Source organism: Plasmodium vivax, chromosome 3 (assembly GCF_000002415.2).
Source record: "Plasmodium vivax chromosome 3, whole genome shotgun sequence".
NCBI classification, from domain to species: Eukaryota; Apicomplexa; class Aconoidasida; order Haemosporida; family Plasmodiidae; genus Plasmodium; species Plasmodium vivax.
In genome coordinates, this window is record NC_009908.2 from 464,005 (window position 1) to 487,243 (window position 23,239).

Below are 23,239 nucleotides of genomic sequence, written 5' to 3' on the forward strand. Positions count from 1 at the left end.
TTCCATTTCTGTGAGTCTGCCCCTCCTTGCGTATACTTCAACCCGACTGCTACACACATGGTGATTTTTTTTTTCTTTTTTTTTTCTTTTTTTTTTGTTGGTGATTCTTCCCCCCTGCGCAACCTACCTCCTCACTTCTTAAACAACGACGTGAATGTTTTTATGAGACCACCTTCCCGTGGCTCCGAGGCATCATGGGCACCTGTGGGGGGGGATGGTCCGCCGTGAGCCTGCTCCTTCCCCTTCTTCGTCCGCCGCAGGCGCTCGGCCCACTCATCGTCTCCGTACTCGCGTAGAATCAAGCTGCTGTTCGCCAACAGGTTGGACGATCCTAAAGAGGGGGAGAAAAGCAAGTAGTTCGTGTGAGTGTAAGCGGGGTGGGGCACAAGACTTGCGGGGTGTGGGCGTAGCCACACCCACCCACACATCGCTTTGTACAGCGGTGCGCACACCAGGGAACCCTCGCGCGTTACCATAGATGTAGGCAGTCATGTTGAAGAAGTTATTCCGCGAAACGTTGAAGGGCTTGTTCGCAGCCGACGGTGCGGGCGGAGATGCAAACTGAAGCGTAGACTGAAGTGTAGACTGTGCGCTCGACTGTACGCCCGACTGCACGCTCGACTGCACCGCTGCCGGGGAGGCGGGGGGCCGGTCCAAGTACCTAATTTCTGTGTGCTTCCCCCTGACGTCTCTCTCCTCGCGACGGACGTGGGAGAGGCTGGAGAAGTGGCCGTCTTTGCATTTGAGGGCGGTGCACTCAACTCGTATTTCCTTCTTCAACATCTTAACCAAAATATTCTTCATCTTTTCACTGTCGGTTTTTTTGCAAGTGACGACTAGGACGCCGACTCCTTCCTTTTTTTCTGGGCGGCAGGTGCTCCCACCACATAGTGAAGCCGCTCCCCCCTGTGCGGCGTGCCTGGTGTGCTGCCCACCGCTCACCACGCAGGTGTTCTTCACTTTTGCTTGCCCAGCGGGAGCGTCCTCCCCCATGTGTCCCCCCTCCGACACAGGCTCTTCCCCCCCAGAGGAGTTCCCCCCCAAGTTAGGGTTAAAAATAACGATGGCGCTATAAATGTAATTATTCTTTACGCAGCTGTAATCGTCTGCGGAGAGGAACTCAAATCGCTCGTGGAAGATGTGGGGATTCTTAAAGGCTTGGTTTAGCATAACAGATCTGCTTTGCAGGTCCTTCTTCACTTCTTTTTTTTTTTTAACCCACTCCTTGCCGTACACACTTTCTATGTTGAGGATGCCCAGCAGGATGACCTCCCGCTCCTTGTCGCCCCTCCGGTCTCCACCCTCCGGCGTCATTTTCGTCGCGCAGAGGTGTGGCGGTGTGGCGTTGCTGGTCAGGCCGGACGGTTGGCAAAGGGCCTCCCGCTCGGCGCTCTTCGCCGCGAAGGTGCGCGCAGTGAGTTCTCCGGGGGGTTAACCGGTGGAGAACGACAAAAAAAAAAAAAACAAATAAAAAATAAAAAAAAAAGAAAAAAAAAAAAAATAACAAATAAAAAAAAAAAAATAAAATAAAAAAAATAACCAAACAAAGTGCTAACCACACTGCTCACCAAATCAATGCAAAGTAAACGAAACAGAACAAACGAATGGGCATGAGCGGACGGAACAACTGCGCAGGCGAAGGGGCGAAACAACTGCTCAGACGAACGGGCGGAACAACTGCGCAGACGAATGGGCGGAGCGCCGCCTGGACCATGTCGCACGCGCGGGAGGTGGCACGTGCAAAAGGGAACGACCCCGCTCCCTCGCCCAGTGAGCAATGTGCATGCAGGGGTTAATAACCCCACTTGGAAAACCATAACGGGGAGGGGGGAGTCATATTGTTTTTTTCCCCATTGGGGAGGGGTAACCCGGACGACCCATCGTTGCGGGGGGGAAGAAGAAAAAATGGGAAGTAAAAAAAGAAAAGGCTTACGAAGGGGGAACGGACGGGCGGGGAAAAAGCCAAGCAGGTGAGCGAAATGCAAAGGGGAAGGGACAAACTAAACTGGGGAACACCAATGGCGCTCTCCCACCTTCGCCGCATAACGGAACAAGCACATGTAGGGGAAAAAAAAAAAAAAAAAAAAAAAAATCCCGCCGCACGCCGACTCCCCGAACGTTTCCTACTGCAACGCGCCGCAAGGGGCGACTTCGCAAAAAAGTTGAGCAGCTGGGGAGGAAAAAAAACGAAGTGAAGAAGTGAAGCAGCGGAGAGGTGAAGAAGTGAAGCAGCGGAGAGGTGAAGAAGTGAAGAAGTGGAGAAACGGAGAAGTGAAGAAGTGAAGCGCCACCCTTTTCGCCGCTTCGCCGCCTCACCGCTTTACCGCTTGCTTAATTACGGACTGCCCTCGCCTCTTACCCTTTTTCCTTTTCGTGTGGACCCCCCGTGCGAAGTTGAGGCATGCCGATCTCCCCTCCCACATCGGCCAGCAGCGACTTCACGACGGCATTGACCGCTTGGGAGAGGGGCCCCCTTCAGTGGGTCACGCTGCTACAGGGAGAGGCGGAGTGGCACACATGCGTCGATGCCCCGGGGAGCTGCTTCACCCGGGAAGTTGAGCGACTGGCCCGTTTGAACAGCACGCTGAAGAGGAAGTCACCCCACCAGTGAGCAGCAACCAGGGGAAGGTCCACTCAGGTTAGTCCGCCGCCGCTCCCGCCGCTCCCGCCGCTTCCCGCCACTCCCGCCGCCACGTGACCGATCGCAAAATGGAGAAGTCCAAGGAGATTTTCTACGACAAGGAGAAGCGGTTCTTCCTGCACCTGATGATGTACGTGAGCAGATTTTTTCTAAACGACGAGGAGATTGTAATTTTTGATTTGTTTGTGCACAACGAATGCCTGTACCTAGAAAAGGATATCATCAACAGCATTAACATGCACGAGCAGAAGATACGGAGCATCCTCTCCAAACTGTTGAAGGAGAAATTTATCATTCAAGTGCAGAAGCTTAAGACCACTGAGAGAGGATCTAGCTTCCAAATGTATTACTGCCTGAACAACTATATTGTGTATGTGATTGACTACCGGGTTAGGAGGATGGAGGTTGAGCTGAGGAAGGACCGAAATGATAGCGACCTGTATGTCTGCACCTTTTGCAATGCCACGTATTCGCAGCTCGACGCGCAGTTGCTCCCCCTGGACTCCTACGACGCGCACTTCCTCTGCCTCTGCAACAATAAGATTCAGCTCGTTGTAAGTGCCTAGGAGAGAAGAGGTGGCACCAAGCGGGGTAGACCGCCACGCAGCACACCACGCAGCACACCGCGCTGCTAATCACGCTCACCGCGCTGCTAATCACGCTCACCGCGCTCACCCCGCTCACCGATCACACCACCGCAGGAGAGGGACGAAAGCAGCGACGAGCGAATCTACAGCCGCTACACCAAGTACCTCGACATCTTGAAGGAGCACACGGAGAAGCTCAAGAACTACTTCATCCCCCTCTACACGGAGAAGTTCAGCCGGGTAGCGCCCAGCTCGACGCACTCCCCCCCCGCGGACCACTCGTCAGACGAATCCCTGACGAACAACTCCTCCGAGCTCTCCCTCACTAACAATTCTTCCCTCGTGTCCCAAAGTAGGGCGCAGCGCCGATCGGCAGGCAGGGTGGCAGCACCGATCGACAGGCTGGCAGGCAGCCACTCAGCCAGCTTGCTTGCGTGGCTTATTTGCTTTCCACTCACTCCCCACCCCACGCAGATAACCCCGGAAGGGCGGCAGAACAGAGGAAGGCGACGAACGAGGAAACTCCCACGGACGCATGCAGCAGCGTTATCCGGTCAGACAAAAAAATAAAAATCTGCATGAATGTAAAGGGGAAGAAAGGAAGCATCCAAGTGGCATCCCCGTCCAGTGGCGGAAGGGCCGCTAACCCTGGGAAGGGCGAAGCGGAAGAGAGCACGGAGCAGAAGGGCCACACCACTGGAAGGACAAAGCATAAAAGTGGTGACTTGGCCCACGCGCAACAGAGCGCCAGCGAGATGGCGGTGCTTAAGGACGCCCAGAAGGCGGACGAGCCGGAAATGCCCCTCTTCTTTATAGAAAAATTTAACAAGGAGTTTTCCCTCATGGGTACGTGCATCGCGGTTGGAGCGGCGGCGTCGGAGCGGCAGCGTTGGTGAAACGCGGCCTTTGCTCCGCTACGCAGTGTGTTATCATTATATATATATATTTATTATGTTTTCTTTTTTTTTTTTTTTTTTTTTTTTCTTTCCCCCCGTTAGATGCCCAGAAGCTGCAGCAAGACATGACGCAGGACGAATTCGAACGCTTCATGGAGTTGCAGGATGAGTACCTCGACTTGATTTGACTTCCCCTTTTGGGCCAGCCGTCACCCTGAGCGTCGACTGGGGCAACTGAATTAGCCAGACTACGTAATATGCGAAAGAACCCCATTTATGATGTCCCCTGTAGGATCTCTGCAAGGGGGAAATTATTAATGGGTTCCTCTGCCAGGCAGTACGCGCTAGGCAGGTGCCCCCCCAAGTGGGCGCATGTGAGTGTATGCCGAGTGACCCGTCGAAGTGAAAGATTCGCGACGACTACACTGTGACGTAGGAGAACGTGTGTTCTTGTCTGACGGGGAGAGGGGGGCGTTTCTCTACGCCTTTTTTTTTTAGTACCTACTAATAAGTCACTTTTATTTTAACTCCCGTGAGTGGACGATCGACATGTTGAGATGTGCTTGAAGAGACCTGTTGGCACGTCACTCGGAGGCAGCCTTGCTCATCACGTCGTTTATGTTTCCCCCCGACTGCATCCGTTCGTTTTGCCATTCGCCATTTTCCACCTGCCACGTTATTCCTCCTCTTCATTTCGCTCTTTTGATATCCCCGTTTGTTTGTAAGACCCCCGTCGGATCATTTTTTTTTTTTTTTTTTTTTTTCTACCCTCGCTCCTGCCCGAAGCTTCACAATTAACGCTTTTAGGTCTTCCCCCCTCGTCCGATCACATCCCAATGGTTATTTACTTTTTTTTTAAGTTAACAGAACGGTGGAAACGGAGCTTTGTCGGTGCATTTGCGGGTTGCATTAGTGTAACGGGGGAGAAGTAACCGCTTAGGGGGGTTCTCCCCAATGGAGGTGTAATCTTTGGCGCGGCTTCATGGCACTTCGTGGCGCTTCCTAGCACGTGCCGCGCAAACCCCGTTGCCGCCATGCGCTATGACCCGGGGGGGAGAGTGGCGCCTCCCTTTGGAAACCCGTTCGAAGCACCTCGCCAGTGGAGTGGCAAAGGGGGAGGAAACTGAATGGCTGTTCAAACACTATTGGCATTTTTTTTTTTCTTTTTTTTCACCACCCCGTTGCACCGAACGGGTGAGAGGTCGACTGCTTAACCTAAGCTAACCTAGCCGAACGGTGGTGCATCAAATTCGGGAGGATCGCACGAGCAGGGTAGCCACCCATCGAGGCAATCCCCCCAAAAGGGCTAAACCATTTTGCAAAAACGTATAAGAGATTGCTCCCCAGTGGGTGTTAAACCGAAGTGGCAACAAAACAGCATTAGTATCCGCTTCGCCCATGCAAGGAGCTACTCCCATGTTAACGTGGCATATTTCCCCCCCCTGACCAAGTGAGCCGAACGCGTTGAGCTGGGCACCCATCACCCCACCATGGAAGAAGCTGATGAGAAGTTGAGTCGAAAGAAGAAGGCCTGCTTCCCGGAGAGGAACTCCCCTTCAGAGGGAAACCAAAAGAGTAAAAAGAAAAAAATAAAAGCTGGAAGCAACATAGGGAGCAAGGAAGGTGAGGAGGTGGCCAGGGGGGAGTCTCCCCCGAGTAGCCCCCCACCCCATGAGGACCCCCTACCATTTGACTTTATAACAAAAAATGATTATAAAAAATACGACGAGTTTGTGAAATTCTGTGAGGAGAGTTTTGCCTACATTGACATGGAAGACGTGAATAAGCACATCGCTGCTCTGAGAGCGCGGGGTGGCCAGGCGGGGTTGTACCTGTCCAATGTGGTTAGCAGTTCGGGGGACGAGGGGGGAGAGGGTGGCTGCGACGGGGAGGGGCCGGCCGCCACCCCCAGGCGCGAGCAAAGGTACACGAAGAATCTCAAGCTGGTGAACATAAAGAGGTGCAAGCGGGCCAGGCTCAACTTGATACTCATTAGGAAGAAGCACACGGGGGGGGGGCAGCACATGGGGGAGCAGTACCAGGGGGGTGAGCAGCGCGAGGGGGGACACACCACTTCACATGAAGCTGCTTCTCATCGAACCGCTGCCCACCAAGAGGGGGACCCCCCCGGCGCGAAGAAAAACACCGTGGTCGTGTCGCCCATTTTCATGCCAGTGGGCACGAAGAGCTGCATCAAGGGGCTCGTGCAGGAAGAAGTGCAGCTGCTCTGCAACGACATAATCCTCAGCAACACGTATCACCTAGCCAACATATATGAAATGTCTACGTTTGTAAAAAACGGGGGCATCAATAACTTCATCCGCTTCCCCAACGCGATGCTCACCGACTCGGGGGGGTTCCAGATGGTCTCCCTGAGCAAGCGGATAAGGATCCTGGAGGAGGGCATCCTCTTCGATAACATTTACGACGCGGGGGTTATGCGCAGGAATGTGCGCGCGGTGGGGGGAGCGAGTGGAGTGAGGGGAGTGAGCGAAGTGAAGGAAGGGGTGGAAGGGAGGGGAGCGATGGAAGCGAGTGGAGTGAAGGAAGCGATCGAAGCGAGTGACGCGAAGGAAGCCGGGGGGGGGAGGGAAATCCTGCTGACGCCCGAGGCCTCCATCCGGCTGCAGAACCAAATCGGGAGCGACATCATCATGGCCCTGGACGACGTGCGCCCGGCAACGGAAACGGACGTGCAGAAGATAGAGGAGGCGACGCACAGGACCAACAGGTGGTTGCAGCGGTGCGTACAAGCCCACAGCAGGGAAAGAGAGCAAACCCTCTTTGGCATCATCCAGGGGGGTCTCCACATTAGATTAAGAAACCAATCGATGGACTTCATTTTGAAGCAGAAGCTGAATGGGTATGCTGTGGGAGGTCTTTGCGGTGGAGAGAGAAAAAGGGACTTCATCAACGTGGTGCACCATTGCTCAAATGAGAAAAATAAAAAATGGAATCATTTGCCAGAAAATAAATGCAGATACATTATGGGAATTGGCTACCTCGCTGACATCCTCTTTTGCTCTCTCCTGGGTTACGACATGTACGACTGCGTATACGCTTCGAGGACGGCTCGCTTTAACACCGCCTTGAGTTATGATGGCACAATAAAATTGAAGCAAGCCAAATATGCCTTTGATTTCTCTCCACTTGTGACCAACTGCCACTGCTATGTGTGTTCCAAATTTTCTAAGTCGGCTCTGCATCTACTCATTTCGAAGAAGAACCCAATTGTGAATGTCCTGCTCACCATCCATAATATTTATTTTACCCTGCACTTCTGCTACCTCCTCCGAGTTGCCATCTTTTTGGAGAAAACGGACCTCTTCGTGACGACCTTCCTCTACAACTACTTCGTCATCGGGTGCAGGAACGGCAATTACAAGATCCCCGACGATGACAAGGGGGCAGATGAGCAAGGTGAAGCGGCCGCAGAGACTAAAGCGGCCGCAGAGACTAAAGCGGCCGCAGAGACTAAAGCAGCTGCAGAGAGTAAAGCGGTTGCAGAGACTAACGCGGTTGCAGAGACTAACGCGGCTGCACTGATTAGCGCGACCGCACCGACGGGGGACCGAAAAGATGAAATGGTCAAGGAGTTAAAGGATAAGCTGCCACACTGGGCCTTACAGGCGCTGCAGTACGCGGAAATAGAACTCTCTTTTTGAAAGAAAAAAAAAAGGCGCCCTCGTCATGTATCTACTTACAATAGGGGAGAGACAGCCATTTTGGTTTTCCCCCCCCCCCCCCCGATGGTGTACCAAAAGGTGGAGCCATTTGAATGGGCCTCCCAGGTGCCATCTTCCCATAAAAATAACTCGTTCGCATTTCACGTTTGACTCTTTAAAATGGAATTATTTTGGCTAGCTGAGCCGATCAGTGTGTATTCTTCTGTGTGTGCACTTGGGGGGAATGTCCCGAAAGGGGACGACTCCAAACGGGGGGCCTCCTACATAGCTCTCCACCGACTCTATTCTGCACTCGTTTAGCGGGTGAAACTCCCCTTCCCCAGTACCACTTCCCCCCCCAAGGGGTACTTCAAACCGATTTTGAGAAAACCCCCCCCCAGGGTTGTCTTACCATAAGAAGACACCCCCAAGCTCGCAGCTTTCGTGTGTGCGTATGGGTGGGGTGGACGGAAAGGCAGAGCTGCACAGGGAGAGCATGCACAAGGAGCGCTTGCACAAGGAGCGCTTGCACAAGGAGCGCTTGCACAAGGAGCGCTTGCACAAGGAGAGCTTGCACAGGGAGAGCTTGCACGCTAGCGAAACATCTGCAGAGATTGCTCGGAAAATGTCCAAGGCGCTTTTGCGAGGTGCTTATCCGCACTTCACGGGTGGGTATTTTTTTTTTTTTTTTCACTTCGTCAGTCGATGCTGTCTAGCGCGGTGAGGTGTGAAGCAAATGGAAGCTACGTAAGCAAATCGCAGCTACGCGAAGCAATCGAAGCTACGCAAAGCAATCGAAGCTATGCGAAGCGTACCCTCCACGTGATACATCAAACTGTAGAGCTTCCACACACGTAACTTTTTTCCATCACTCGTAAGTGTCCAATCGCGTTTTGCAAAAAGAGCTAGAGAGAACACACTGGCGAAATAAAGCTGACAAAAAAGCGACAAAAAAGCGACAAAAAAGCGACAAAAAAGCTGGCAAAAAAGCTGGCAAAAAAGCTTGCAAAAAAGCTGACAAACAAGCTAGCATACAAACTGCCATCCAAACTGCCATCCAAACTGCCATACAAACTGCCATACAAACTGCCATACAAACTGCGAACTCCTCCAGCCGCGGACTAGCCCCCGTTTGAAGTAAGCTCAGCTTCCGCCAACCCCTTTGCCTGCCCCCCGTGCTACTTCCCCAATTGGGATACCCTGCCCGTGTGTGCGTCCTTAAGGCGGGACCCAACCGTTCCTTCCCAACTTTGTGCTCGTACGTTAGGTGCCCTCATAGGGGCATCTCCACATATCCTCCTCTGGAGTGATGAGAAAAAAAAATAAAATAACTCCCTTCAGTGAGACCCCTTCACTGGTGTGGCATTACCGTGGAGGTGTCTGCCTCCATTAGCTTCACCGTTGCATCCCCTTCACGAAATTTTTTCCAACATGGCACTAACCTTTTTATGCGTTTTCTTTTTTTGGGGGGGGGCAAAATGTGGGTAACATTTGTGTGGACAGACTTCCTCCACTTCGCTGCGTGAAAAAAGAAGAAAAAAAAAAATAAAATAAACTTACATGCTACACTTCCTGTCGTTTTAAGACCACTTCGCATCAGGACGCCACTCGAACAATCGACAGGTAAAGGGAAGAACGTACCAAAGATAAAGATATACCCTCCCCACCTGAGAGTTGCTACGGACGGTAACTAAAACATTTCACAAAGATGTCGCCTTTGGGAAGCGGGCCCACAAGGCCTGCGCGGCAAAGCTTGCGCTGCAAAGCGTGACGTAAAAAATGAGACAAAAAAATGAGCGTAAAAAATGCTACATCAAAGTGCCACGTCCAAATGTGCAAACAGGGGTTGCGTCAACTCCCGTGTGAGCTTCCCCCTCGGGAGTTTCTCTACGTCCACCGTGCGCATGCTTAAATGTGATTAAACCTGTACAGGTTTGCTGCACTCATTTGGTCTACCCCTTTTCTGCACGCCCTTGCGGGGCTCCCTTGTGGCGCGCGGCCGACAAAAGCGCCTTGCCTGTGCATGTGGTTTCCCCTCTGATGGAGCATGCACACACAGGAAAAAAAAAAAAAAAAAAAAAAAACAGCCAAAATGGGGAAATCGCCTGAAAATAGCTAGCTGTGGCTAAATCTGCAAAACGGCTAAAACTGCTAAAACTGCGCCAGTAGTTGAGAACAGCCAACGGAGGAAACTCGAAATATGCCCCAAATGGCCGAGTCATCACTTCCAGCAAAACATGTAGAGAAAGGAGTTTAAACACATGCACATTTGAGTCGGCGAGGGGAAGGGGCAAGCGCGCACATACGCCCGCAAACATACATAGCACATACGCACATGTGCACGCAGGTTATACATGCACGGGCGAGCTGCTGGGGAGGCTCCCACGCAGAGGAGGCGCACAAGTGAGAGATGCATACCTACGCGTGCATGTGCCTCCATGCGTTTTGTTCGTGCTGGTTCAGCAGGCGCGAAACTGCCGCGAATTGCCGCGAAGCTGCCGCGAATTGCCGCGAAGCTGCCGCGAATTGCCGCGAAGCTGCCGCGAATTGCCGCGAAGTTGCCGCGAATTGCCGCGAAGTTGCCGCGAAGTTGCCGCGAATTGCCGCGAAGTTGCCGCCCAGTTTCCGCGCAGCTGCCGCGAAGTTGCTGCGAACTGATGTGAAGTTGTATGAAAATTTCCCCATGCCTTTTTTTGTGTTTGCCTTTACCCTCCCTTCCTTTCCTCTTTCGCCGCTTCACCGCTTTGCCGCCTTCGCCTTCTCCTTTTTTTTTTGCCCCCTGTTTACCTCCTTTTTATCCCCCATTTTTCTGACCAGCCGACGAAAAACCGTACACATGCATACATGTGTGCACATTTACACGTCAGCAGCAGAATATTGGCAAAAAAAAAAAGGGAAAAATTGAGAAGCGGCCAAGTGGGAAAGAGAGAAAGGGAGAAAAGCTGCCCACGTTCCTACGCACACGCACATTCACACGTTGGTGTTCACGTTGGTGATAACGTCGACGTTAGCGTCGATGCTAACGTGGATACTCGCGCCCATGTTTATGTATTTTTTTTTGTTTCTTTTTTTTTGTTTCTTTTGCCGCTGCTGCTGCCGCTGCTGTTGCCGCTGCCCCTGCTGCTTCTTCTGCCCATGCTGCTCCTTCTACCCCTTCTGCCCGTCCTGATCACCCCCCCAACGTCATTCCACTTTTTCCTGCCGGTTTCACCCGCCCAAGTCTGCAGCGCCAAGCCCTAATCTGCCGCACCCCCTCCGAAGGACCAACAAAGGTATTTGCTGCTACCCCCCCACGCTCCGTCGAAACAATGGGCCAAGAAATCTCCACGCCGAACGACGCACGAAATGAAGAAGGCAAAGGAAGCTACAAAAAGAACCTAAAGGGAAGCAACGCAAAGGGGGAGCAGAAAGAAGGCAGTTTGCAAATGTCTAAGAAGATTGCCCAAAACAGTTTTAACAATAGCAAGTTAAGGCCGGGCATGTTCATACAAAACAGCAACGTGGTGTTTAATGAGCAATACAAGGGAATCAAAATTTTGGGGAAAGGATCCTTTGGAGAAGTGATCCTCAGTAGGGACAAGCACACAGGACATGAGTACGCCATAAAGGTCATAAGCAAGAAGCATGTAAAGAGAAAAACAGATAAGCAAAGTCTCCTGAGAGAAGTAGAACTGTTAAAAATGTTAGACCACATCAACATCATGAAACTGTATGAATTTTTTGAGGACAATAATTATTACTACTTGGTGTCTGATGTGTATTCTGGTGGGGAGCTATTCGACGAGATCATCAGCAGAAAGAGGTTCTATGAAGTAGATGCAGCTCGAATTATAAAACAGGTTCTGAGTGGAATCACCTACATGCACAAGAACAACGTGGTGCATAGGGATTTGAAGCCAGAGAACATTTTGCTGGAGACGAAGAACAAGGAGGACATGATCATTAAGATCATCGACTTTGGGTTGTCTACGCATTTTGAGTACAGCAAGAAGATGAAGGACAAGATCGGCACTGCGTATTACATTGCGCCTGATGTGCTGCACGGCACGTATGATGAGAAGTGCGACATTTGGTCCTGCGGCGTCATCCTCTACATTTTGCTCTCAGGTGTGGTAGCGCTAAAGAGTAGCGGTTTACCGCCTTACTGCGTTACCCTACCACTTCACCGCTTCTACACTTCACCACCTCACCGCGTTACCGCGTTGCGTCACCGCTTTCCCTGCCGCTCCCCCCTAGGCTGCCCGCCCTTCAACGGATCGAACGAGTACGACATCCTGAAGAAAGTCGAGACGGGCAAGTACACGTTCGACCTGCCCCAGTTCAAAAAAATAAGCGACAAGGCGAAGGACCTGATTCGGAAAATGCTCATGTACACTAGTGCCGTGAGAATTTCCGCTAGAGACGCTCTAGAGCATGAGTGGATAAGGCTCATGACGAGCAAGGACAACGTGAGCATCGACATTCCCTCCCTGGAGCTTAGCATCACGAATATAAGGCAATTCCAAAGCACGCAGAAGTTAGCGCAGGCAGCTCTGCTCTACATGGGGTCCAAACTCACAACCATAGATGAGACAAAGGAACTCACCAAAATATTTAAGCGCATGGATAAGAACGGAGATGGGCAACTAGATCGAAACGAACTAGTAATAGGCTACAAGGAGCTACTGAAACTGAAGGGAGAAGATACCAGCGACTTAGATAATGCAGCCATTGAGTATGAGGTGGACCAGATTTTGAGCTCCATTGACTTGGACCAGAATGGCTACATAGAATACTCGGAATTTTTAACCGTTGCTATTGATAGGAAATTGCTCTTGTCGACTGAACGTCTGGAGAAGGCATTCAAGCTGTTCGATAAGGACGGCTCGGGGAAGATCTCCGCCAACGAGCTGGCGCAGCTCTTCGGGCTCAGCGACGTGGGGTCCGACTGCTGGAAGACGGTGCTCAAGGAGGTCGACCAGAACAACGACGGGGAGATCGACTTCAAGGAGTTCCGCGACATGCTCGTCAAGCTGTGCAACTATTAAGGGGGGGCAGCCCACCTGAGTGGGGCCTCATCTGAGGAGACTGCCCACCTGAGTAGACTGCTCAATCGGTCGACCTTCATCCGAGCCACGCCTCCGCTCCTCCGCTCCTTCGCTCCTCCGCGCCTCCCAATAATTAACCTTATTAATTCGATCACGTGCGCGGAAGCAGGTGCCCCCCCCATGTGCCCCTACTTTCCTGGGGGCGGGGGCCCCCCGGCCACGTATGCCTTCCCTCCGTTTATCCCATCATCTTACCATTACACTCTGCCTCGCTTTATTTTTTGCTTTCCCTTTCCCCTCTTCCGTCTACGTCGTCTACTTCTCCCTCCTCTCTCTCTTGCCGCTTAACTTAAAATGTAAATTATCGAGCGGAGCGCCCCCGCGCGCATGCTGCCCCATTCGAGGCGAAAAAGGAAAAAAAAAAAAAAAAAAGAAGAGGAGGAGGAGGAAGAATGGGAGTAGGGGAGGGCGAAGGAGAAAGGGGAAAAATAAGTGAATACGAAATGTGAGGAACACCCGACTGCCTTAACTAAAGGTGACCCGTGGAGGCGTAGCACACGGGCGCACCTGCATATGTAGCGGCGAATCCTTTTTGCCACGTCCCTTTCGCGGCTTCCTTCCGCCGCGTTCGTCGCGTTCACGCTTCCCTTTTGCCTCTCCCCCTTTGCCTCTCCCCCTTTGCCTCTCCCCTTTGCCTCTCCCCTTTGCCTCTCCCCTTTGCCTCTCCCCTTTGCCTCTCCCCCTTTGCCTCTCCCCCTTTGCCTCTCCCCATTGGCCTCTCCCCATTGGCCTCTTCCCTCCGCCGCGTTCACCGCTTCCTTTTTGCTGCTTCCCATTTGGAAGGGGCCCAGCTCTTCTCTCTCCGTTTTCCAAATCGACAACAAACACTTATATGAACGAAAAACAAAGTTTGAAATTTGAAAGTCTAGAAGGGTGGCTCGGTGCACGGGCAGCAGATACGTGTGATTCTCTTTGGAGGGAGACACCGACGGTGTAGACCCCCTCTCCATCCCGCGGCACGCAGCACAAGGGGTAACACTGGGAGGGGTAAAAACGTGTACGCGTGAAAAACAACAAATGGGGTGGAAGACACCAACGGCAACGCTCCCACGCCGCGAACAACAACGGGGGAGCATCTAACGAAGGGGTTATTCTTACGCCCCTCTTTTCTCCGCTGAAATGGCCACCCCCATGCGCACATCTCGTGTGGCATTTTGGCCGAGCACACAAAGAGATGGAGGCAAAACAAACAAAACAATTAGACAATCAAGCCATAGAATTAAATTTTGAAAACTTTTTTATTCTTTTTTTTAAAAGCTCGTTTTCTCCCCGTAGGGATTCGACTTCTTTCAGTAGCTTCCGGTGGGCGTCATCCTCGCTGGGGGGGGAGCGGTGTGTAGCGGTGGGTGTAATGGTGAGCGTAGCGGTGGTAAGTTATGCGATCGGTGGAAAAGGGCACTGAAACTTCTTTCCGCTTGCAGGGAGGCGCTCTTTTGGGAAACTCACCTTTGGTTGGGGGCGTCACTGGGGAGGGGCCTAGGGCCTTTCCTGAAGGGGGGGGCGCGCGTTGGTAGAGTTATAGGGCGGCAGAATGGAGAAGCAAAGCAGCGACTTGAAGCAGCCAACATAAGACAGTCTACTTAAAACAATCTACTCAAAACAGCCCACTTGAAGCAGCCGAGTGGACGCGCGCCGCCTGCCCGCGCCGTCGCTCCTGCTGCGCCTACTTCTGACTCTCCGCGCTTCGCAGACCTCCGTTCGTTTTGGCCTTCTCAATGTCTATATGGGAAAGAAAAATGTCGGTAGGGTGAGAGGCGGCGCGAGGGCGACAGTGACAGTAAACGTTTGCATCGTCAGTGGCCGCACTCGCGTGGGGCGCTGCGCTTCTGCCTACCCTTGGTGAGCGAGTCAACCATCTTGGAGAGTCTATTTTTTTCCGTGACGAGAAGATTCACCTGATCGGATATGGCTAGATTTTTCTGGTGGAGCATTAAGTTGTTTTTTTTGAGCTCTTCTAATTCCCTCATGCACCCGGAGGTGCTTTTCCCTTTGCTTCTTTCTTCCTGTTTTTACGGTGTGAAGCGGTGTGGAGTGGGGTCATCACAGATGGGGGGGAGAGGCAGGAGTGCTCAGCCATAGCGCCAGCATAAGACATCTGCCTGGGGATAAACCGCAGGCAAAGCGCTTCGCCACCCCATTGCTGCCACATCGCCGGCTATACCTCCAGGGACTTGTTCAGACCCTCCATCTTCAAACGCAGGTCCTCCAGGCGACTCTCCAGCTCCGTCTTGCTCCTTTTCTCTTCCTGGTAGTAACTCTTTATCTTTACGGTCTCTCTGCGCAGCTCGTTCTGCGGCGTGGTGGAAGGTTCGCCAGTCATTTGGGCAGACGAAACGTTTTGGGGGGTGAAGAAGGGAGGGAAGGCCGCACCGTCCCTATATAGATGGCAGCTTCCATTTGTAGGTGGCGCCACCCGTTTATGGATGGCCGCTTCCGTTTATGGATGACACCCCCCCGCTTACCTTTTCCTGCTCGGCGGCCTCCAGTTTGGCCCGTAGCGCTTCTGCCTCCTGTGAGATGGCCTGTGCGTCAGGGGGGGGAAAGGATCGACGGTGTGGAAGTGAGTGGGCAGGGGGATACAATCAATCACCCATTTCGACTGATTAACAGTGCTACAGTTACAGGGAGAGGAGGAGGGCACCTACCTTCGTCTTTCTCTCGTCCAGCAACTTTTTATACCGTTCGATGTCGTTCAGTAGGAGCTTGTACTGTTGTGGGGTGAGGGGATAGGAGAGAAAGAACACAAACGAGTGGGTAGAAAGATGGGGGTATTACAAGTTATGCAGGTGGAATGACGAAGCGGTGCGTCGTGCACAGATGATGTTTCCTCTCTCCAACTGTCACTCACAGGTGGTATTCCCCCCGCTGACTGCCTACCTTGCTCTTGAAAAACAAATCCACGTCTTTGTACTTATCCTGCAGCAACTTGATCTCCTTCATCAGGTGTTCGTTCGTCTTGAGTAGCTCGTTTTCGTCTTTGAACCGCTTCACGGTGTCTGCAGGGGGGGGCGGCAGGATCAGCGGCACAGGTGAGAGATGCGGCAGGATCAGCGGCGGGACGAGCAGCACAGGTGAAAGGCGCGGCAGGCTCCCACGCTCATTGTGAGTGCTACACACCGCATGCGTATTTTTGTGCACCCCCGGAGGGAGGGGAAGACCCACCGAGCTGCGCCTGAAAGGCCTCAATCGTGTTTTTTAGGTCCTCCTCCAGCATATTTTTCTCGCCGCGCAGCTTCTTTATCTTCTGCAGGTACTTCTGATTGAGCTTCCTGTTCGTGAGGAGCTCTCTGTTGACGTTTTCTAAAATAGAATTCACATCTACGTGCTCGAATACGTTTCTGGCTGTCTCATTTTGGAAGCTCTCATTGATGTTGTTGAAGATATAATCGTTTAGGATCTGCAAGTTGGCGTGCATGTACCTCAGGATGATGGCAATCAGATCTCGGTGCCTCTTCTGCAGGCACTTGCAAACGTAATGCTCTGAGTCGCTGGTGTGAAGAAGAAACTCCTCGTTGACTCCCTCCCTACAGCGAAGGAACTCTATGTAGGGGTAGACGTCCCCGAATTTGTGGGTCCACATCTGGGTGGCCGCGCTGCTTCGACTGACCAATTTTATCTCATTTTTGTGAATGTGCAGCATGTGCAGGTGGTCGTCCGGCTCGCTCCCCACGTTTGAGCTGCGGCTCTGTTCGTCCGCACTGGTGCAGTGGTCACCGTCGTCACGATCGTCACAGTCGCCACAGTCGTTACGATCGCCACGATCGCTATACTCGCTTTGCGCGTGGAAGCCGCTCCCCCTCCGCTTCGCACTGGGAGGGATGCGGCTAAGTGATGAGTCCCCCCCAACATGATCCCCCGCTTGGGCTCTCCTCTCCATAACATATAGCGGGTACCTTATAATATCATTCTGTATAACCGCTTGGAGCATCTTCTTCGTTCTTTCGTTCAGAGTGAATGGCCCCACTTCGGCCACCGCCACTCCGGCGTACTTCCCCCTGGTGGGGAAGCTGCTAGTGGGATGGCCACTCCCCCTTTGTGCGGAAGCACAGATGGGGTTCTTTTCCCTGAGGGATGATTCGTACGGATCTAAAGTGGAGTGTTCCTTCTTCATGTTGTGGGAGTCCCCTCTTTCGTTGGTTCTACCCATATGGTGGTTTCTGCTGGACGAGCGAGACGGGCCACTGCTTCGGTCACCCCGTCGGAATGTTCCTACACCACGGGAATGCACTCCCGATGCGTCTCTCTCATTACCATCTCTGAAGCTACTCTTAAACGAGGAAGCGTCGATATAAAGCTGAACATCACTGCAGTGTGATTGGTTGGCCGGCCCGCTGTCGACACTCCCATCGCTTTCTTGGTGACTTCTTGATGAGGTCCCCGAGCTGTTCCGGGGATACCTACATCGGGTGCCTCCTGCCATCTGCTCATCACTCAGGTAGGAGCACTCGACGCAAATTTTTAGGCCGATGTCGTCACAGGTTAGCTCGTACTCGCTGCTATACTGGGCCGCCTGCGGGGGGGGGTGACCCCCCACAACGGTGCCAATCGGCTTAGCGGTGCCAATCGGTTCAGCGGTGCCAATCGGCTTAGCGGTGCCAATCGACTCAACGGTGCTCCCCCCGCCATGGGGACCTACATCCGCAAAACTCCGACTAACCACGTTGCACCTCCTGTCACTGTAGATGCGGGTCCACCGATAGACACAGGGGATCCTCTCCCTAGTATCCTTATCGTACGCATAGGCGATGATTTTATTTTCCCCCTCCTCACAAGAGACCTGCACGTGAAAACCAAAGTTGTGGGTCCCCCGAACGGTTATGTCTCTCGTGTTGCAAGAAAAGATATCCTCATTAGAGTTCTTCTTCAAATTAGATGTCTCCTTCACCTCACTGTTGTCCCTCCTCCTACTGTTAAATAAATTTTTATATAAATTTTTTTTAATAATGATTTCTCCTTCGTTTATGTAGATGGTGTTTTTAAGGTCTTCTATGTTACAGGGAGACTTACAGAATGGGTAATTCATATTTTTGGATGCTTGCTTTGCTGTGCACCTTAGGTGCTCCTTCACTCCTTCGATGACACTCTTGGCGTGTTTCATTTGGCTCCCTATGATTCCATTAAAGAGTTTCTTCATGTTTGCAGTCTTGCCATGTGGCACGTCTGTCTCATCTTTTTTGCTAGAAAAATTTTGTTTCACCTTCGACTGGGTTTTTACATTTGCGGGGATGCTCCCCCTTTCTTCTGCTACTTCGTTAGCAGCTACTTTCCTCCTCCCTGTGTTGGCTTCCCCTTTTGCATCCTTCAGTTTGGCGACTTCCATTTTTTTTTCCTCACCACTGTTGCTTTTTTGTGTAGTGCCAGTTGGGGGCCAGTCCTCCCCGTCCAGCTGAGTTACCTCCTTCTTTTCTCTCCTGGCGCCTTTGCACTGGGAAACCTTCGTTCACTCGTTTGGCTCACTGGGCGGTAGCATGTTCGCCACACCGCGTGCGTGAGGAGGGTCTACGTGGGGAATTGGAGAACTGGCCGCGGAGACAGGAGGAGCGATGGGGGTGCGCTAGGAGCGCTCAAGTGGCAGTGAAGTGGAACCGAAGTAGCCTCAAAACAGCGATGACGTGCCGCTTCGCTGGCGCTGAGCAGTCACAGAACGTCTCGCAGGGGCTGCATGCCCAGAGTGTGCATACGCGCTTGCCCACTCTGTGGTGTACACACATGCATGGGGCGGAAAAGAGGGTGACCCTCTAACAGCGAAGTCGGCGAAGGGCCAGCTCCCCACACAAAGGGGGATGGCACAATTGGCAAACAAAAGGTCTGTCGTATTCCCCCAAGTTCACGAACAATCAGATGGTCTTATTAATTCTTGTTGCTTCTTCCTCACCCCTCTTTTAAAAAGGGTAGCAAAAAAAATAAAATAAAATAAAATAAAATAAAACAAAATAACACGTGGGAAGCGGCGACTTTGCTGGGATTTTTTTTTTTTTTTTTTTTTGCCCCTCCAGGGTTTAAGAGGGTCTTCACCTTTTGCGGTAAACTTGGGATGCTGGCAGCTTTGGCGGCGATTCGAGGCGGCCACTCAGGGGCGGTCGCGGCGGTGCGGCAGTTACGGCAGTTAAGGCAGTCACGGCAGCTACGCCAGCTACGAGCAATCATGGCAACCAGCTCCGGTGGACGTTCCGAGTGAAACACGCATGAGGGGAAATCCCCAAAGGAAAAAAAACTTCGATCACTGAGTAACACACGGTGGCCTCTCCCCGTTGGCAGGCGCAGAAAAAAAAAAGTGCGCCGGGTGACCGAGCGGTAAAGCGGCCAAGCAGCAGTGTAACAGCGGGAACGCGGAAACGTGGAAACGCGGAAATGTGGAAACGTGTGCAAGCGCATGCGCATACTCGCGCACACCCCTACAGGCCGACCCTCCTTCCGCCGGAATTGCCGCTCATCCTGCAGTCAGCGGGGTGAACTGGGTGCGCCCTTTCTTTTTACAAAACTGTGTGACGAAAATGGGGCGGTTTGTTTCCCTTTTTTTTTTTTTTCGTTTAAATGGCCAAGTGGTTCGTTCATGTGCCGCTCTTTCGTTTTCGCGCGTGGACAGAAAATGGCAAACGGCAAACGGCAGCTGGCAGTTGGCCGCTGCTGGGTAGCTGCATGGGTGGGGGTGGCAAAGGGAACCGCGGTAAGGTGCAGTGAAGGCAGAACAAATGGGGGCACACACAACGGGTGTTCATCACGTTGGTATTCCCTTATGGGGGGTAGCGGTGGCCCAACGGTGGAATGAATTGTCAACGTCCCAACCACCACCCGCACGTCCCCTTTTCTTTCCAATCTGTATCGTCCCACTGCTCGGCAAATATGCAATCGCGTTGTTCCTAAAAACGGGGGTTGCGAAAAAGGAAGTTTACCCTGCGTGTTCGTCTGCACCGCCACTCATCCTTTTACGCCCACTGGTTGCTCTTCTATCTTAACTGCTTTGCAAAAAGGGGGTCTTCCCCGTGAGAGGTGTTCACGACAATGGTGGGGTGGGAAAAAAAAAAAAAAAAAAAAAAGAAGCACGCGAAATGGCGGCCAATGCGGCGGCACAGAGGCGGCATAGCGATGGAACAAAGCCGGCACAACGATAGCACAATGGTGGAGCAAAGCCGGCACAACGATGGCACAAGGGGGCCGCGCCGCGCCACGCCGCTCACCTCTCACCGCCCACCGCTCCCCGCTCATCTCACTCGGTGAAGGGAATAAACTCGACGTTGTTCATGTAGGGGCGGAGCTTCTCCGGCACGACGATGCCCTCGCCGTTTTGGTAATTCTCGAGGAGGCAGCACAGGAAGCGCTGCGCCGCCACCATGGTGCCGTTCAGGAGATGCACGGTGTTCCTGCTCTCCGTTTGGAAGTTTTGCAAAAAGTCCTCGTAGTCGCTTCCGACCTCATCATGGTAGTTCCCCTTTCCGTTTCCCTCGCCGCCTCCCCCGCCGCTTCCTCCGCTCTCCTTAAAGTCGCCCACCTTGACACTCGAATCGACGTACTTAACATTCAGGTTGTTGCTCTGGTAGTCCGTGCAGTTGCTGCAAGACACGAGTTCCCTATACTGGTTGCTCGCAGGGAAGTAGCCCTCCAAATCAAATTTAACAGCAGCGGCGTTGTTGAGGGCCCCAGACACGATGCTGACGATTCTATATGGGATGTTAAGTGACTGGTAAAACTCCTCACACGTTTTCATCATTTCCTTGTGAACCTTGTTGCTGGTCTGGGGGAGAGATACACAGAACTGCTCTATTTTGTCAAACTGGTGAACTCTCAAAATGCCTCTAATATCCTTTCCGTGTGCCCCTGCCTCCTTCCTAAAGCAGGAAGATACCCCTGCGTACTTCAAGGGGAGGTACTTAGATTCGATCGTTTCATCCTTATGCAGCGCGCACAGGGGCTGTTCGGATGTTGCAATGAGGAACAGGTCGTCTCTGCTAAGCTCGTCGTTCTGCGTAACGTTCGCAGAGGTAGGTGATCCGGAGGCAGCCCCAGACGCACCCCCCGTTGCACCCCCCGCTGTACCTGTGGAACCCCCCCCAGAGGAGGCAATCCTGTAGAGGGTCTCCTCAAAATCATCCAACTCGGCACACTCCTCCATTATATTTTTCTTCATAAAAACGGGGGGGTACACGGGGGTGTAATTCTTGCTCACGAGGAAGCTTATGGCGTACTGCAGAATTGCATTGTGGAGGAGGAAGCCCGCGCCCGTGAGGTAGTAGCCGCGGTGGCCGGCCACCTGGATGCCCTTCTTGAAGTTCGCCCCCCCGATTTTCCTCAGCAGGTCGAAGTGGTAGTAGTACCTCTTCCCGCCAACGCCGCTGCTGATGCTGCTGATGCTGCCGATACCGCCGCTGCCGCTGATACCGCCGCTAACCGGGACCTCCCTCTTGCTGCTCCCCCCCTCTGGCGCTTCCTCAGCGGTGACCTCCAACTTCTTGCACACCCCCCAGGTGGTCACCACCTTGTTGTTGTCCTCGTCATTCGAAGTGACCACATCTTTGTTAAGCAGATTGCCCACTTTGCTGAGGTACTTGTTTCTCTGCTTGAGCAAGTCCCTTTCCTGATTCTGCAGCTGAGGAATTTCCTCCTTCATCGCCAAACTCTTTTTTTTTAAATCCTCCACATCTGCATTTTTGTCCTCCTTCTTTTTCGCCCCTATTTCTTTATTCACCAAATTGATATTCTTTTTCAACTCCTCCAATTTGAAGATGCACTTCCTCCACTGCTCGTCAAACTCGATCACCTTGTCGACGTTCGTCTCATCATGGAACCTCTTCTTTTCCGACTCCTTAATCTTCTCGGGGTTGCCCCCCTTTTCCTTCCTGAACAGGTTGATGTCCAGCACCATCCTGGGCCTCTCCGGGGCGATAAGCGGTGGGGCGATCCTCACTGGGGAGCCACTCAATGGGGCGTTCCTCACTGGGGCGTTCCTCACTGGGGCGTTCCTCACCGGGACGTTCCTCACTGGGACGTTCCTCAGTAGAGCGCTCCCTTTTTGTACGCCTCTACGTGCTAGCGCGGCACCCACGCAGGTGCACCTGTGCATGTAACGCGGGTGCCCCCCTCTCCAAAGGGGCAAAAAAAGAAACTCTTGGGAAACTGCCCTACTTGGGGAGCTGCCCTGCTTGGGAGTCGTCTGGCTTCTTCGCGCGGACACTCCAGGGGTGGGGAGGCAGAATCTCCTTCACGCAGTGTTACAATACGTGCATATGTATATGTATATATATGTATATGTTTTTTTTCTGCCCTTTTATGTTTAGCTTGCCAAAAATGGGGAACGCGCGGAGGCACTTGGATCTCTCCCTTCGACGAGCTTCTCTTCCAAGAAGGAGCTTCTAATCGTTGCAATGGGAGGGGGAAAGGAACAAACAAGTTTGTTTTTAATATTTTTTTATTAACTCCTGTTTCGCAGGAGGGGAAGCACACAACGTTAAATCTGGCACTTCATCACATACGCTTGTACATGCGCTTATATGCTGACAATTATCTGAACAGGGTGGAGAAGAATTGCCGCCCCTTTCCGGCTGTTCACCCTTTTGCGGATCAGCTGAAGTGGGAGGGGCGCCCCAAAGAGCTTTATAGCTACTACGGGTGAGTGTATGGCAAGTGCACCGTTTGGGGGATAACCAGAATAACTCATCCATCACGAAGAGAATACGGGAAGGGATAAAAAAAAAGGAAAAAAAAAAAACAGTAGCCAAACGAGGGGGCAAACCTGTGTTGCTCACCTGAACGCATGCGATGTCAACCCCTCGGAGCGCTTTACTCCGCATCCATTTTTGCCGCTCCCCCGTTTGGCCTCAAATGGGGGTAGTCACAAAGGGGAAAATGCCCTTTTTTTTTTCCTTTTTTTTCCCATTTTACTCTTTGCAATTTTTCCCTTGACATAGCTGTGAGCAGATGGACCCATTTCTGAGGAGGTGCTTTCAAAGTGCAGGTGACGAACGTTCCTTGGTTAAGAAAAAAAAGCAGATGCAGCTGTGCGGCAGGAAATAAAATGGGCCGTCCCAGTGTGTTTTCCAGGGGGGGAAGAAGCTACTTCACCTAATTGGGTCAGCAGGCCCACCTTCCAAATGGGAAAGTGATCGGGTTATACCAGCCCCATGCACACACACCCATATGAAAAGGACACTATGGGAATAGCTCCTTCCCAATATGATAGGACCCAACCAGGTAGGTTTCTTCTTCTTCACCTGCGATCCCCCCATTTGGTGTCCACTCGCACAGCAACCACGATGTCAAGGTGTATGCCGCGCGCTCCACTGGAAAAATCCCCCGTAGAGGTGGCACACAAAAAGGGGTGGTGGCACAGTTTAAAGGCACCACTACCACGTACGCATAATTACCTTTT

General features: G+C 52.4%; 6 protein-coding genes across 6 annotated transcripts, besides 19 other annotated features; 3 read left to right on the forward strand and 3 right to left on the reverse strand.

Moving 5' to 3' along the window:
- Window positions 1-35: 35 nt before the first annotated feature.
- Window positions 36-67: a microsatellite.
- A 64-nt stretch (window positions 68-131) lies between these two features.
- On the reverse strand, window positions 132-1,314 carry PVX_000570 (hypothetical protein, conserved; the record flags this gene model as incomplete). Its single annotated transcript, XM_024731238.1, has 2 exons — window positions 132-331; window positions 474-1,314. 2 exons carry the CDS (start codon window positions 1,312-1,314, stop codon window positions 132-134), a joined length of 1,041 nt encoding a protein of 346 aa, XP_024586912.1.
- Window positions 1,315-1,421: 107 nt separating this feature from the next.
- Window positions 1,422-1,507: a microsatellite.
- Window positions 1,508-2,038: 531 nt separating this feature from the next.
- Window positions 2,039-2,063: a microsatellite.
- Window positions 2,064-2,149: 86 nt separating this feature from the next.
- Window positions 2,150-2,258: a microsatellite.
- On the forward strand, window positions 2,207-4,312 carry PVX_000565 (hypothetical protein, conserved; the record flags this gene model as incomplete). The annotated part of the gene is made up of 4 exons (XM_024731239.1): window positions 2,207-3,195; window positions 3,343-3,580; window positions 3,703-4,074; window positions 4,227-4,312. The coding sequence occupies exons 1-4, from the start codon at window positions 2,710-2,712 to the stop codon at window positions 4,310-4,312; spliced, it is 1,182 nt and encodes a 393-aa protein (XP_024586911.1). The 5' UTR covers window positions 2,207-2,709.
- Window positions 2,616-2,665: a microsatellite.
- Window positions 4,154-4,186: a microsatellite.
- A 524-nt stretch (window positions 4,313-4,836) lies between the features above and the next one.
- Window positions 4,837-4,859: a microsatellite.
- Window positions 4,860-5,614: 755 nt separating this feature from the next.
- On the forward strand, window positions 5,615-7,789 carry PVX_000560 (queuine tRNA-ribosyltransferase, putative; the record flags this gene model as incomplete). Its single annotated transcript, XM_024731240.1, has 1 exon — window positions 5,615-7,789. One exon carries the CDS (start codon window positions 5,615-5,617, stop codon window positions 7,787-7,789), a length of 2,175 nt encoding a protein of 724 aa, XP_024586910.1.
- Window positions 6,566-6,673: a microsatellite.
- Window positions 7,790-8,487: 698 nt separating the features above from the next.
- Window positions 8,488-8,572: a microsatellite.
- Window positions 8,573-8,696: 124 nt separating this feature from the next.
- Window positions 8,697-8,859: a microsatellite.
- Window positions 8,860-9,820: 961 nt separating this feature from the next.
- Window positions 9,821-9,844: a microsatellite.
- Window positions 9,845-10,811: 967 nt separating this feature from the next.
- Window positions 10,812-10,843: a microsatellite.
- Window positions 10,843-10,903: a microsatellite.
- A 194-nt stretch (window positions 10,904-11,097) lies between these two features.
- Window positions 11,098-12,841, forward strand: PVX_000555 (calcium-dependent protein kinase 4, putative; the record flags this gene model as incomplete). The annotated part of the gene is made up of 2 exons (XM_024731241.1): window positions 11,098-11,896; window positions 12,026-12,841. 2 exons carry the CDS (start codon window positions 11,098-11,100, stop codon window positions 12,814-12,816), a joined length of 1,590 nt encoding a protein of 529 aa, XP_024586909.1. The 3' UTR covers window positions 12,817-12,841.
- A 353-nt stretch (window positions 12,842-13,194) lies between these two features.
- Window positions 13,195-13,222: a microsatellite.
- An 857-nt stretch (window positions 13,223-14,079) lies between these two features.
- Window positions 14,080-18,196, reverse strand: PVX_000550 (hypothetical protein, conserved; the record flags this gene model as incomplete). The annotated part of the gene is made up of 9 exons (XM_024731242.1): window positions 14,080-14,194; window positions 14,323-14,364; window positions 14,544-14,595; window positions 14,711-14,879; window positions 15,038-15,166; window positions 15,339-15,398; window positions 15,522-15,584; window positions 15,754-15,872; window positions 16,039-18,196. The coding sequence occupies 9 exons, from the start codon at window positions 18,194-18,196 to the stop codon at window positions 14,083-14,085; spliced, it is 2,904 nt and encodes a 967-aa protein (XP_024586908.1). The 3' UTR covers window positions 14,080-14,082.
- Window positions 18,197-18,743: 547 nt separating this feature from the next.
- Window positions 18,744-18,784: a microsatellite.
- A 28-nt stretch (window positions 18,785-18,812) lies between these two features.
- Window positions 18,813-18,833: a microsatellite.
- Window positions 18,834-19,862: 1,029 nt separating this feature from the next.
- Window positions 19,863-19,887: a microsatellite.
- Window positions 19,888-20,083: 196 nt separating this feature from the next.
- PVX_000545 (seryl-tRNA synthetase, putative) lies at window positions 20,084-22,195 on the reverse strand (the record flags this gene model as incomplete). The annotated part of the gene is made up of 1 exon (XM_024731243.1): window positions 20,084-22,195. The coding sequence occupies exon 1, from the start codon at window positions 21,932-21,934 to the stop codon at window positions 20,084-20,086; it is 1,851 nt and encodes a 616-aa protein (XP_024586907.1). The 5' UTR covers window positions 21,935-22,195.
- Window positions 21,174-21,230: a microsatellite.
- Window positions 22,064-22,094: a microsatellite.
- Window positions 22,196-23,239: the final 1,044 nt, after the last annotated feature.